A 13,720-nucleotide genomic window follows, 5' to 3' on the forward strand; every position below is an offset into this window, starting at 1 on the left:
CCATGCAGAAACATGCCATGGCCTCTAGGTAGCAGCGGCGAGCCATGCCACGCCTACTAAAATTTTGCCGCTAAGGGATAAAACTCCAGAAACGACATGGCGGTGGCAACGATGGCATGGAAGCGAAGGGGAATTGATGCGAATAGTGAGGGAAAAGATAGCCATGCTTCCCCTCTTTCTTTTACAGCTGCTCTGTTTAAAAAAAAGAGAGGTCAAGAGGTCTTTTTTTAATGCAGAGAAAAAACCTTGGTTTGGTAAATACCGCAGTATTAAAATCATAGTTTTTAGTGACAACCAAACAGCTCATTGTCAAAAAAACTATGGTACTAAAAAACTGCAGTATTCTCATAATACTTAGAAAATACTCTACTATCAAACAGGGCCTAAGTTTCTAAATTCCTGGGATACAAAGAAGCCCTTGATATGCACCGTGTGATCTGAATCCTTTTGCCCATCTGGCCGTCGACAGTCCCCCTCCCTCTTTCCTTCCGCTGGCGACCCACGCGCCGGCCGGCCGCCTCCCGCCCTCCTCTTCTTCTCGGCCGGCAGTTGGAGTGGCCGCACGCCCACCACCCGCACCGGCACGCCGCGCGCCCGCGCCCGCTCCGGACGGCCCGAGGCTCTTCCTCCTCGGCTTCTCGGCGGTTGGAGCCGCACCGCCCGCACGCGGCACGCCCACGCTGGCACGCCGCGCTCGACGCCCTAGAGCACTGTCTGGACCCCTAGTTTTGGCTAGGTATGTCCATTGCACTGATGCCCTATTTCCGATTAGCACAAGCGGCTATGTCCAGTGTGTCCTACTCCTACTTTGAATGTCATGCGACGAATTGAGATGTACTAATTCAGATGTGCACCCCCATCCATTAATTTATACAGTAGAATTTTTTATGCATTGTGATTTTTTTATTTAGGTAGCAATGGGTAGACAGCAGATGATGCAGTCGTGCTTTTAAAGCAATTTTTGATCCTAGCATTGGTGGAATATGTGAATCGAAGGCATAATTTTCTTTCTCGGTTGTTCCCTTTTTTACATACTGGAAGTTTCTCCAGTTAGTATGCAGTCTGGTTCAAAGTTCGTTAAGATTATAGTGCCGGCTAGGAGGCTATCAGGATCTATCAGTGGCACAACTGTGGGTTCTAGTAAGAAGGTATGCGGTGCTGAAAAGCTTGCTCTGCTGGTCCAAAGCTGTGCAGATGTTCGGTCTCTAAAGAAGCTGCATGCTCGTGTTTTGGCACACGGGCTTGGCTGGGATGTGATCCTTGGGTCTAAGATTCTTGGCTTGTATGCACATTTAGGTGCCTTGCCCGATTCAAGGCTTGTTTTTCAGAGTATTGTGAATGGTGATCTTGCCCTATGGAATTCTGCCATGGTTGATTATTTCCGAGCTGGTTACGTGGAGGAAGTTATTCTTTTGTACAGGAGGCTGAAGTTGCATCAGTTTTGTTTGAATGAGAAAACTATTACATTTGGTTTGAAGAGCTGCACTCAGCTCAGGAATTTGTTATTGGGCAAAGGAATGCATGCAGATTCACTGAAGCTTGGCCTGAGTGGGGATAAATTTGTCGGTTCCTCGCTGGTTGGGTTATACTCCAAGCTTGGCAAGATTGATGATTCACAGCGAGTGTTTGAAGAGATCTTTGATAAGGATATTGTTGCTTACACTTCAATGATCTCTGCCTATTCTGATGTAGTGGATTCATCTGCATGGAATGCATTCAAAATTGCCAGTGAAATGATAAGGAATAACTTGGAAGTAAACCGTGTGACACTAGTAAGCTTATTGCAAGTTGCTGGGAATTTGGAAGCCTTCCGACTGGGTAAATCAATGCACTGCTATGCCATAAGGAGAGGCATTGGCGTCTCAGATGAAGTCCTAGAGACAAGCCTTGTTGACATGTATGCTCGATGTGGAGCTTATCAATTAGCATATGCTCTTTTGAACAATTCAAAGGGAACCGTGGCTTCGTGGAACGCTGTGCTTTCTGGTCTTACTAGAACTCAAGAGAGTAGGGATGCAATCCAGTATTTTTCTGTTATGCTGCATCATCATAAAGTAACTCCAGATTCAGTAACCTTTGCAAATGTGCTTTCTGCTTGTACTGAATTATGCTATTGTGGCTATGCTGCTAGTATCCATGCCTACTTGATCAGAAGAACTATAGCTGTGGATCTTGTTTTGGCCACTGCTCTTATCGAGGTGTACTCCAAGTGCAAAAGAGTTGTGAGATCCAGGCATCTCTTTGATCAACTGACGGTTAAAGATGCAGTCTCCTATAACGTGATGATACATGGTTATCTGCAAAACGGCCTGGCAGATGAAGCCACCACATTACTCAATGACATGATGAAAGAATGTATTGCACCAAATTCTGCAACTGTTGTTTGCCTGCTCACAGCTTTTGCTGATCAAAGGGATTTAATAAGAGGAAGGTGGATTCACGGATTTGCAATTAGACATGGCTTTTCTTCAGATGCGGACATTGCAAATCAAATTCTGCATATGTATTCAATTTGCAGAGAAATTGTCGCAACAAAGATTGTATTTGACTCATTGGAAAAGAAAAACTTGTTTTCATGGACAGCCATGATGAAGGGGTACTTATCTTTTGGGCGTGCAGATGAGGTTGTTCAATTATGTCACTTAATGCAGCAACACGGGGAGAAGCCCGATTCTGTCACTCTTATGTATGCAGTTCAGGCTGTTTCTGAGCTTGGACATCTGAAGGGTGTAAAAGAAATTCAATGCTTTGTTTACCATGCCTCCATGGAGAAAGATACGATTACCGCAAATTCTTTGATAACTGCATATGCTAAATGTGGAAGGTTGGATTTGTCAGAAGCTCTTTTCTTCAGTATGGAACACAAAAACCTGGATTCATGGAATGCGATGATCAGTGCTTATGGGATGCATGGATTTTATCTTAAGGTTCTTGAAATGTTTCAGCAAATGGAAGATGAAAAAATTAAACCTGATGAGTTAACATTCACTTCTGTGCTTTCTGCCTGCAGTCATGCTGGCCTTGTTAAGGAGGGTTGGTGTATTTTTCAGTCAATGATTTCACTGTATTCAGTTCATCCACAAGAAGAGCACTATGGTTGCATAGTTGACTTATTGGGTCGGGCAGGACATTTAGAAGAAGGATACAAATTTATAAAGCTATTGTCGTTGACTGATAAATCAAGCATGTATTGTGCTCTCCTCTCTGCTTGCAAAACATATGGAAATACACTGCTTGGGCATATTATAAGCAAAGAGCTCCTTGAGCACGGACCACAGGACCCAGGTACTTATGCTTTGATTTCAGAAGTGTATGCACAGGAAGGACAGTGGAATGAATCTGCTAATTTAAGGGCTAGCGCTAACGGAAGTGATTCGAAGAAACTTCCTGGCTCTAGTTTGATGGAATCAGTCTAGGAAGTAGAGAGGGTGTTTTTGAGCCCAAGCACAGATGCTCCTGCAATCTGGGCCGCTGGAAATCGAGTCGAGGTCTGTAGAGGAAGGTGGAGGAAGGTGGAGTTCTTGCTGGATCCTGTTGACAGGTAAAGTGACGCATCAAGCTGTGCCGTAGTTCATTTACCTCCCTATTCAGGCATATCTCTTATTCTCAGGGAGATGCAACCAGGTTCCCCTTTCTTGAAGCGATGGGGGATAGTGAGACCCCAATCGATCCATGTGATACAGTCGACGCCAGCGTCGTCGGTGGAGCCGCAGCAGAGCCTTCATCAGTAGGACTATTGCAGATGACGGGAGCGATCCGCGAACAGCCGGCGAGATTAGAAGTGGGCTCTGACTGTTGTCGTGGGAACGGCAGAATCCAGTGTCAAAATTCCCTGATTGGACGAAGAGGTTAGTACTTGTTAGCGTGTGAACAAATTCCCTGCACTGTTGTTTAGCACTGAGCTTGATTCCGGTACTATCTGTATCTAGTTACATTGAATTTGTAAATGTAGACGCGTCATATTTTCACCTCTGAACATCTGTTTTTGTCGGCTGCAAAATTAGAGTTGGGTCGGTTCCGCCAGACAGGACCCATTGTCCAAGCAAAGTAGGCACCCTGGAGAATCTACAGGGGGATTCGCCGAGAAGAGAAAACACGACAGAAAATGTCATCAAACCTGCTCTTGGCACCAGCTTCAACTCCTTGAGCGAGTTTTATGACTTTTACAATCTTTATTCTTGGGAGAATTATTTTGGAATCAGATACGGGAAAAGCAGGCTGAATGTCACAGATGACAAAATGCATGCAGAAAGTAGCGTGTGTTTGTGCGGTGAGGATGTCAACAAGTATATGCAACAAAACTGATCTAGGGGGTAGTTCTCTGATGGTGCATTTTGGTACGTTGATTTTTTCAGGGGAAGCTGAGTGCCTAGAACACACGCTGGACATACTGTGATTTTGTTTTCCAGTGATTTTGTGGACAAGTTAGAAAGATAAGGGTATGCGTCCATGCTGAAAATATTCCTGATGGTTGGTAGTTGGCTGACTTAAATATATGTTCTGTGAACAAGGATGCTTTTGGAGATTCAAATTCATGTATGCCAGAACTAACGATTGAACGGGCTGTGCAGGTTTGGACCTTACATGTGTCATCTGCGATTCAAAATTCAAAATTTGAATGCATGTACGACCCTATTTGAATTCCTGGGAGAGAAACCTGGGTAGGATATGAGCTTCGGTGAAGTGTGGCAGAGACATACTTCCTCCGTCTCAAAATTCTTGTCTTATATTTGTCTAAATACGGATGTATCAAGTCACGTTTTAGTATTAGATATCTAGACAAATCTAAGACAAGAATTTTGGGACGGAGGGAGTAGTTAGCAAGTTAGCATGATCCAAAGGGAAATGGACTGTTGTGTTTGTCTAGCTTCTTACTTTTGGAGATGTACTGGCTTTGCAACCAAGCACCTCTTTACAGTAATACGAGTAGACCATCCTCGGTTTGTATGAACAATGGTCCGTCAGAGATATGAAATGTAAATATGTACTCCCTCCGTCCCGAAAAACATGTCGTGAGGGCATTTTTGCAGAAAAGACCTCTAGTTTCTCCCGACCAAACCCGCACTCCTTGTCCTCCTCCTCTGACAGAACCAGCAGCTGCGCTGCTCTCCGCCGCCGGAGCTTCGTTGCTCCCTGCCACCGCAGCTGCCCTTCTCCCCGCCGCTGCAGCTGCCCTGCTCCCCCGCTCTCCCGCCGCATCTGCCTCCTGCTCCGCCGCCGCAGCTGTCGCTCACCTGCCTCCTCAAGCTCCCCCCTTCCTCAAAAAAAATCTTTGATTTCCCAGCTACCGCCGCGCTCTGCTCCGGCTGCGTCGGAACCGCCGTCGGAGAGCCCGGAGGCGCTGGATCCAGACCACCACCAACAACCTAGAGGCCGGCGAGCCCGACGACGACAGGAGATGCAGCAGGCTAAACACCGACGAGCCCGGCGACAACGGCAAGCTAAAGGTCGTGGATTTGGGAGCGTGGAAGACGACGGCGACAGCTCCACGAGCAATACGGTTGCGGCGGGGTCTTCTTCGTTGTTTCTCTGGTGGAAAACCCGCGCCTGCGACACCGCGGCTGGGCTGTCCAGTGGGTAGCGCCTGCTAACTTGGCAGCAGCGGCGGTGGCTACAAGTTTTCTGCACTTCTGCAAATCATCCCCAAGTCCTACAGCCTGGGTCAACCTCCCTTCTCTACTCCATGTTTACTGAATTTACTGAATATTTGCACTAGTTCTGCTAGTTTAGAGTTGGAGTATTTTGCACGGTTAACTGAACAGTTTTGCAAGCATTCGATCTCTGACAGAACACTATATTACGCGCAGAGTAATTATGTGATGTGTACTAGTGCATCCTTAATGTTTTGAGGATTTTGTTTAGTCGATAAGCAAGTCAACCTGTTTATTCTGATAGGCATTTTGTACAAGGAGTTACTTCAAAGGTGAGGCCATGATCTGTGGTGTCTACTGAAGGCGTTTCAGTCAAAAACTTGCTTAAGCAAGAGCAGATTTACGAGCAAAAAAACTCACTCCATATGTCTACTGTCTAGCACTTTGTGCATGAAATCTGCAACTTATTTATTCTCTTGAACTTACTAAAATGGTTTTCCCATCACAGATTGCCATGGAAATTAGCTGATCTGGCACCAGATATGTTGATGACAGAGCACTGGGCAGCCACTATCCTGTGTCCTCCTCCCCTGTTAAATGATTATCTGGAAATCAGCTGGCTTCCTGAAGAGAAGTAAAAGCCTTGGTGAGTAGTGGATCCTGCCAAATCAGAAGGATTTACCAACAAATTTCAGTACCATCACCAATCCATGATGAAATTGTAGTTTCACTTCACTGTACATAACCTTTATGCATTTTAGAAATACTCCATGGCAGTATCTAGTAACACTGTCAGTTACTGAATCTATATCTATAGTACTCCATGGCAAAGATTAGTGCATTTCTAAAATGGCAAAGACTATGGCACAAAGATTAGTCACATCACATCAAAATCTCAAATCTAAATTTGATGGAGTATTCGACAGCAGTCTCTGATTGCTGAAAGCATCTGTTGCCATATTATAATCTTTTACCACAAGTTTGTGACCAAGGAATAATATTGTTTTTTCACATATTGTCCTTCACTGTGAGATCTTGTGTAAATAAAAAAAAGCGTGTCCATATTTAGGAGCAGTAACTTTGTTAGGAAGAAAGCCAGCTCTAAACAGAGTTACTCCATTTGATATGTTATATTTTTATCCTAGAGTAGATTGTTAGGAGATCTTGTTTTTATCTCTGAACTTGTATGATATGTGAACCCCAAAAAATGCATCATCGGACAGGTGCAGGTTGATGCCCCTCCATTTGTCACATCACAGACTAGACTAGGTGATCATTTTCTTTTTAAATGCTAGGAAAAGGGGAGGTGTTCACCATATTATAGAGAGCAGAAAGATTGATGGCTAGGGAAACCCAAGAAGTAAAAGGAACAGCACTGAAAGCAAATAGACCATGTAAATAACCAAAATTAATTCTAATTAATTCAAATAAATCCAAATAACCCAAATTAATCCTGATTGGAGTAAATTTTCACTGAATCCTAACTGGAGTGACTGAATTATCAACAGATCATGCATCCACTGAATTATGCATCTACTCCACTGACTGACTGAATTATCAGCAGATTATCAACATTAAAATCTGATGTGGTAACATTTCTAGAGACAGTGTTTGTTCAGATCATAATTGCACTGCATCTACTGATTTTTTTTCAGTTAACATTGTTCAGAGCACAAGGAGCAGAGAAGCAACTCTGTACAATACTGTACCTTCTTCCCCCTGATGATAGGAGCTCTGGTGGCAGCACAAGCAGCAGTGCAGAGGAGCAGCAGCAGTATGGGCAAATGAGCAGCAGCAAATGAGCAGCAGTATGGGCAGACGAGCAGCAGCAAACGAACAACAGTATGGGCAGAGGAGCTCCACCGGCGGCAGGGTAGAAGCAGACGCACGGGCACGCGGGCAGGGGAGAAGGAGCAGCAGGCGCTCGCGCAGGAGATTGAGGAGCACGCGCGGGAGATCAAGGAGGAAGCGTGCGAGCTCCTGGTCCACCTGATCGTTGAGGCAGGTTCCGGCAATGCCCGTGAGGAATTGCGGCCGGGAGGAAATGCGGCGGCGCACGCGCGGGGCTCAAGGAGGATGCGTGTGAGCTCGAAGAGGATGCGCGGGAGCTCGAAGAGGACGCACGCGAGCTCGAGGAGGACGTGCCGGGAGGTTCCGACGACGCCCGCAGGTAATCGCGGCGGGAGGGGATCGCGGCTGCGCAGGTCTGGGTGGCGGCGGCGCAGCAGGTACTTGGCGACGGCGGCTGCGGCGGAGGTGGAGCAGGTACGTGGCGACGGCGGCGGAGCACTTCCTGCTGTGCGGCGAATCGCGCAGCTTGGCGGCGCCGGCCCCTGGCGACGACGGAGGAAGAAGACGGGGGCGGAGGGAGTTGTTTCAGATCGTTTTGAAACTAGGAGGTTTTTTTTGTAAAATCACTAATGAACTGCGCCCGCGACATGTTTTTCGGGGTGGAGGGAGTAATTCTGCGAACGCCCTTTTTTAATGTGAGAAGTGCACCATCTGGTTTTCAAAGCTTTGTGTTTTTTTGATGATTTAGGCTTAGCTTCACGCCTTCGTAATTTAACTATCGAAGGTGAACTACAATGGACTATTTTGAATATACTGTGATTTAAATTTCTTTCCTTGCCAAGAGGCCTGCGTAAGTGTCCTATGGTATATGGTTTGAAGAAATGGTTCTGAAACTCGGTTTGTATGATACTGCTATAGAGGCTATAGCGTCTTGTTTTTTTTTTGGAGTGGTTTTGTTAAGAGTGTTCCAACTTTTTACAGGTGAGCTCACCATGCTTGAAGAGGCTAGAGTACCTGGTTTTTACTCCCTCCGTCCAATAATATAAAATGTTTTTGTAAGCTAAGCTTTTTTTTTAGAAAGAAACATTGAAAGGGCATTTTACATCTGATAATCATCAAGAAAAATAATAGTCAGTGCAATGGAAAGATTGGTAAAAATTCTCAAAAAAAAGGAACAATCGGTAAAAGCAAATTTACATTGAAAATAAAGATTGGTATACTAAGTCATCTGATAAAATACTTTATAATAACCAATATATACCTACGGTTTATTCGTGCAAATGTTCAACAGAAGGAAATGTTCATTATTCGGACTCTGACGCCGGAAATGACTCCCATCGTACGGCCAAAAACCTGTCCGATGAAACCAACGCGAGGGATCGGGCAGTGGTTGGTGGCCCATTCTTTTTCTTTCCACTCCCCCCTTCCGCCAAAGCGTCACCCGCCGCCGCGCCATACCTCATCGTCACCGCCGCGCCCTCAATCCCGCCCCCTCCTCCAGCCTCTCGGGGACGCGCGTCGCCGCCGCCGCTGCCGTTCCCCTTCTTCCCCGGCCTCCGGGACATACTGCTGCTGCCTCCACCCCGCCCCAGTCTTCGGCCACTGGGTCTCCTTCCTTCCTTCGAGGTACGAGCAACAGCTAGGTTGATTCCATCCAGCGCAGCATCACTTCTCTTAGTCGTTGAATCAATCGACGAATCCCGGTACGGTAGGGATTGGGGAACTTCACAATTTCTGGGTGCACAACCCGGCAACCAACTAGATCCGCCTCTGGATCATGTATTAGTGTTCAAGATCTGGATCAATTGTATGCTCCCGTAGCGTGTCACCAGCCGTTCTATCTATGCTTGCAAGAGATTTTTATGTTTTTTACAAATCTGATATAACCCTGTTCCTGCAGTTGGACATGGCATCATCTGCTACCATCAGTTCAGTTGGCGCTCAGGCCGCTCTGGTTTCAAAGCCAAGGAATCGTGGCATCAGTGGCTTGAAGGCATCCTCATCAATTAGCTTCGAATTGGGATCCTCATTCCTGGGCAAGACCGGATCCCTTCGGGCATCTGTAACCACAAGGGTTGCGCCAAAGGCAAAGTCCGTGGCTCGGATACTACCGGAGGCATCTTACAAAGTGGCGGTACTTGGTGCTGCTGGGGGCATCGGCCAACCATTGGGCCTGTTGATCAAGATGTCTCCTCTGGTCTCAGAACTGCGCCTGTATGATATTGCAAATGTCAAGGGAGTTGCTGCTGATCTCAGCCACTGCAACACACCTTCTCAGGTCATGGACTTCACTGGCCCTGCGGAATTGGCCAGCTGCTTGAAAGGTGTGGATGTTGTTGTCATCCCCGCCGGGGTCCCAAGAAAGCCAGGGATGACTCGTGATGACCTTTTTAACATCAATGCGGGCATCGTCAAGTCACTTATCGAGGCTGTTGCGGACAATTGCCCTGAGGCCTTTATCCATATTATCAGCAACCCAGTCAACTCCACAGTGCCGATTGCTGCTGAGATTCTGAAGCAGAAGGGTGTCTACAATACCAAGAAGCTTTTTGGGGTTTCGACCCTAGATGTTGTCAGAGCTAACACATTTGTAGCTCAGAAGAAGGGCCTCAAGCTCATTGATGTTGATGTCCCAGTTGTTGGTGGTCATGCTGGAATTACAATCCTGCCTTTGTTGTCAAAGACGAGGCCATCTGTCACCTTCACGGACGAGGAAACTGAACAGCTGACGAAGAGGATACAGAACGCTGGGACAGAGGTGGTGGAGGCGAAAGCGGGTGCTGGATCTGCTACCCTATCCATGGCTTATGCCGCTGCCAGATTTGTTGAGTCTTCACTCCGTGCACTGGCTGGTGATCCAGATGTTTATGAGTGCACGTATGTTCAGTCTGAGTTAACTGAGCTGCCATTCTTTGCGTCCAGAGTTAAGATTGGCAAGAATGGTGTTGAGTCCATCATTTCTTCGGACCTGGAGGGAATAACTGAGTACGAGGCCAATGCACTCGAGGCATTGAAGCCTGAGCTAAAGGCCAGCATCGAGAAGGGCATCGAGTTTGCACACAAACAGCAGGGAGCCGCCGCATCTGTTTGAAGTGAGGAGAACAACGATTCCATACGAAGAGAAGGCAAAATGATTCTCCTTGTCTTCTAGTTTTGCAGCCTAGAGTATTGACATGTAGCAGTATTGCCTGGAGCATCTATATATTTCTCAATTGTTGGTCAGTTTATTATGATTCCAGTTTACATGAGGGCGTGAAGCCCCAAACTTGCACCCTGTTCTGGGGCCTTGTTTTGTTTGACACATAAATTCTGGTCCTGTTCCACCTGCTGTTCTTGTAACTTCTGGAGTTCAACTGTGGACTAATAAAGCACATCTTTGATCATTACCAAGGCACACCATCTAGATCTGCCTCTACTCGTGGTAACATATTGTATGGTGTCATAAGTTATTAGTTGCTGTTGTAAGATGAGCCAGTGGGATGAATAATACTTTGTGCAAGATTTTCGTGCAATACCATCGTGCAGATGACCCCCTTTGTACAAATCCAGGATCTGATTGTCTTGAGTATCATACAGCTTGCATCATGTTTTGCATAAGAATAAATTGTTCATCCACATCAGGAGGCAATTGCTGCATTCTGAATAGAAGATTATGCTATTAGGAGAATTTATCTATTGATAAGTTTCATTTGTTTGCATTCCGTACTCTCGGGGAATAAATGTGTTGTTTGTGCGTAATCTGGGATCAAAGCCCTGGTGCTTTCAGAAGGCAGGGACAGCCATGGTCAAATTCTCACCTTTTTGTTCAGTTCTTCCCTATGCACCCTATCTTTTTCTCTGTTAATTTAGTTTGATTTCTCCCTTATACTGGTATAAAGAATTTGGGCCATGTTGTCTTGTTCCTGCTGTTCTCTTGCTAGGTGAAACCTGGAAGGATTAGGGAAGAAAGTAGGGCAAGAGTTAGTTGATGTTCTTGGGTTTCTGGTCAAAAAATTGGGTGAAGTTTAAGCCTTGAATGTGTTAAAAGGATACGCATTTTGTGCTGTCCTGATCAGCTTTATTTCCACGTTTTAGGTGCGCCTCTTTCTACTAGTCAAACCCAGTATCTTGAGCTCCTAGCAGAGTTTGTGTTCCAAATGCAATCAAACAAGAATGGAGCCTATGACTTCGTGGCTTGAAACTGGGACCGGGAGAGTAATCGTTGGTGTTATTCTGAAAGAATACTGGCAGTTCTACTGCCATGTAAGCAAATTTTGGAGCCATGCACCGTATCTTTGTTCAAATTGCGGAATAAATGTTCTTCTAGATGTGGTATTTCTTTAGTGTTTTTTCTGAAGCCTCTGAGGTGAGCTCCAACACTATACCCCAAACCGCCCTTAAATGTCCGGATCATGGTGTCTGGATGTTTTTCTGCCATCTAACACCGTGCCGCAAATGTCCACGGGCGCGTCTGTGTGCCCGACTTCCTGCAAACCGACACCAACCCAAGGGGAGATTTGCGAGCGTCTGGACCTCTGTCACGTAGGATTCCAACGCCATTGGTTCACCTGGAGCCGCGGGTTTCTCACACTGTCCCTCCCCCTATTCTGTATCCGCTCCCTCCTAGACCGACATCGTCGCTGTACCACCTCGGCCGCCCGCCCAAGCCTTGTCGAACCTCAGCCATCCCACCCACTCGTCTGCCCGCCTTGGAGTCTGCCATCGTTCTACCCCTCGTCCATCCGCACCTGTAGATGCCGTCCATGGGAAACACCATTCCCGGCAAGTGCTTGGTCAAATGCCATAGCGAAATTGTTGACAATTTTTTCCATACTTTGAAGCAAACACGATGGATTCAAACACGGGGTACTTCTACAACAACTTCATGGAGGACGAATATGAGGATTAAACTAAGATGACGAGGGTGGTCCTTGCAGACGCGAAGCATGCAGAGGAGTATTTTCTCAATTTCAAGGGGGCAATCAAGGGACATCGAGTGTTGGACCAGGATAAGGGCACGGGGCCATTTGATGTTGATGGATGACTACTTTGTCGCCGATGCCTTATTCGCGGACCATTTTCGCCGGCGCTTTCGGATGTGGAAAAATGTTTTCGATCGCCTCTACAATGGTTTCGTGGTTGGATACACGGCTTCCATATTTGTGTCAGTGGTCTGTTGTTGTGTCCGATTTGGGGTATGCCACGGAGATGCCCTAAACTTCATAGGAAGGGAGGGATTTGAGAGATCTGACAAGGGATGGCTGAGGTCTGACAAGGTTCTGATAGGGTGGCTGAGGGATTTGGGGTATGCCACGAAGATGCCCTAAACTCCATCGAGCCTTGGAGTCTGGCGCCGTTCTACTCCTCGTTCGTTTGCCCCTGTAGATGCCGCCCATGGTGAACACCACTCCCAGCAAATGCATGGGGAAAATATCAGATGATACCACCCTTCACATGCTACCATGCTCCAACTTTTGAAAAGTGACATTTAAATGTTTCAAAAAAATTCTGAAACAATTTGTGGATGTTCGCAAGACATATGTCCATAACCCCTAAAAAATTTAGATCAAAATTCAAAATGTATATTCAGAAACAAAAAAGACAAATCTGGAATGAATAGTGTCAAATAAGACAAAATATGAATAGTGTACTATTTCCATATGGATTTGTCTTTTTTGTTTCTCAATGTACATTTCGAATTTTGGTGTGAATTTTTTAGGGGTTATAGACATATGTCTTGTGAACATCCACAAATTTTTTCAGATTTTTTTGAAACATTTAAAGATGACTTTTTAAAATTTGTATCATGGGAGTATGTAAAGGGTGGTATCACCTGATATCTACCCCAAGTGTTTGGCCAAATGCCATAGCGAAATTGTTGACAATTTTTTCCATGCTTTGAAGCAAACACGGTGGATTCAAACACGAGGTACTTCTACAACAACTTCATGGGATGAGGACGAATACGAGGATTAAACGGTGATGATGAGGGTGGACTTTTTTTTTCTCAATTTCAAGGGGGCAATCAAGGGACATCGATTCTTGAACCGGAATAGGGCACGGGGCCATTTGATGCTGATGGACGACTACTTTATCGCTGATGCCTTATCTGCGGACCATTTTCGCCGGCGCTTTTGGATGCGGAAAGATGTTTTCGATCGCCTCTACAATGGTGTCTGAGCCTATGACGATTACTTCATCTTGAAGAAGGACGCTGTTGGAACCATTGACTTCACTAGTTACCGGAAGTGCATGGCTGCATCGAGGATGCTTACCTATGGCACGACCGCATATGCGTAGCACGAGTACCTCCAAATTTCTGAAAGTACATGCGGAGATGCCATGATCAGGTTGTTGGG

The 13,720-nt window shown here is 46.0% G+C and overlaps 2 protein-coding genes across 6 annotated transcripts; both read left to right on the plus strand.

The window, feature by feature from the left end:
* Positions 1-443: 443 nt before the first annotated feature.
* Positions 444-8,215, plus strand: LOC123169446 (pentatricopeptide repeat-containing protein At5g27110). 5 transcript variants are annotated; one of them, XM_044587325.1, is made up of 6 exons: positions 444-736; positions 912-3,541; positions 3,611-3,848; positions 4,005-4,571; positions 6,100-6,237; positions 7,247-8,215. In XM_044587325.1, exon 2 carries the CDS (start codon positions 1,056-1,058, stop codon positions 3,414-3,416), a length of 2,361 nt encoding a protein of 786 aa, XP_044443260.1. In that variant the 5' UTR covers positions 444-736; positions 912-1,055; the 3' UTR covers positions 3,417-3,541; positions 3,611-3,848; positions 4,005-4,571; positions 6,100-6,237; positions 7,247-8,215. The 5 variants fall into 5 exon arrangements, with proteins under 5 accessions (XP_044443260.1, XP_044443258.1, XP_044443262.1 ...); XM_044587323.1 differs by having other exon boundaries at positions 3,611-4,571; XM_044587327.1 differs by lacking the exon at positions 4,005-4,571.
* Positions 8,216-8,759: 544 nt separating this feature from the next.
* On the plus strand, positions 8,760-10,765 carry LOC123169447 (malate dehydrogenase, chloroplastic). Its single transcript, XM_044587328.1, has 2 exons — positions 8,760-9,008; positions 9,283-10,765. Exon 2 carries the CDS (start codon positions 9,289-9,291, stop codon positions 10,471-10,473), a length of 1,185 nt encoding a protein of 394 aa, XP_044443263.1. The 5' UTR covers positions 8,760-9,008; positions 9,283-9,288; the 3' UTR covers positions 10,474-10,765.
* Positions 10,766-13,720: the final 2,955 nt, after the last annotated feature.

The sequence above is a fragment of the Triticum aestivum genome, chromosome 7D, assembly GCF_018294505.1.
Source record: "Triticum aestivum cultivar Chinese Spring chromosome 7D, IWGSC CS RefSeq v2.1, whole genome shotgun sequence".
Lineage (NCBI taxonomy): Eukaryota > Viridiplantae > Streptophyta > Magnoliopsida > Poales > Poaceae > Triticum > Triticum aestivum.

Coding starts and splice junctions, on each gene's coding strand:
- LOC123169446 (XM_044587326.1), top strand. CDS start 1,056: ATGCAGTCTGGTTCAAAGTTCGTTAAGATTATAGTGCCGGCTAGGAGG.
- LOC123169447 (XM_044587328.1), top strand. CDS start 9,289: ATGGCATCATCTGCTACCATCAGTTCAGTTGGCGCTCAGGCCGCTCTG.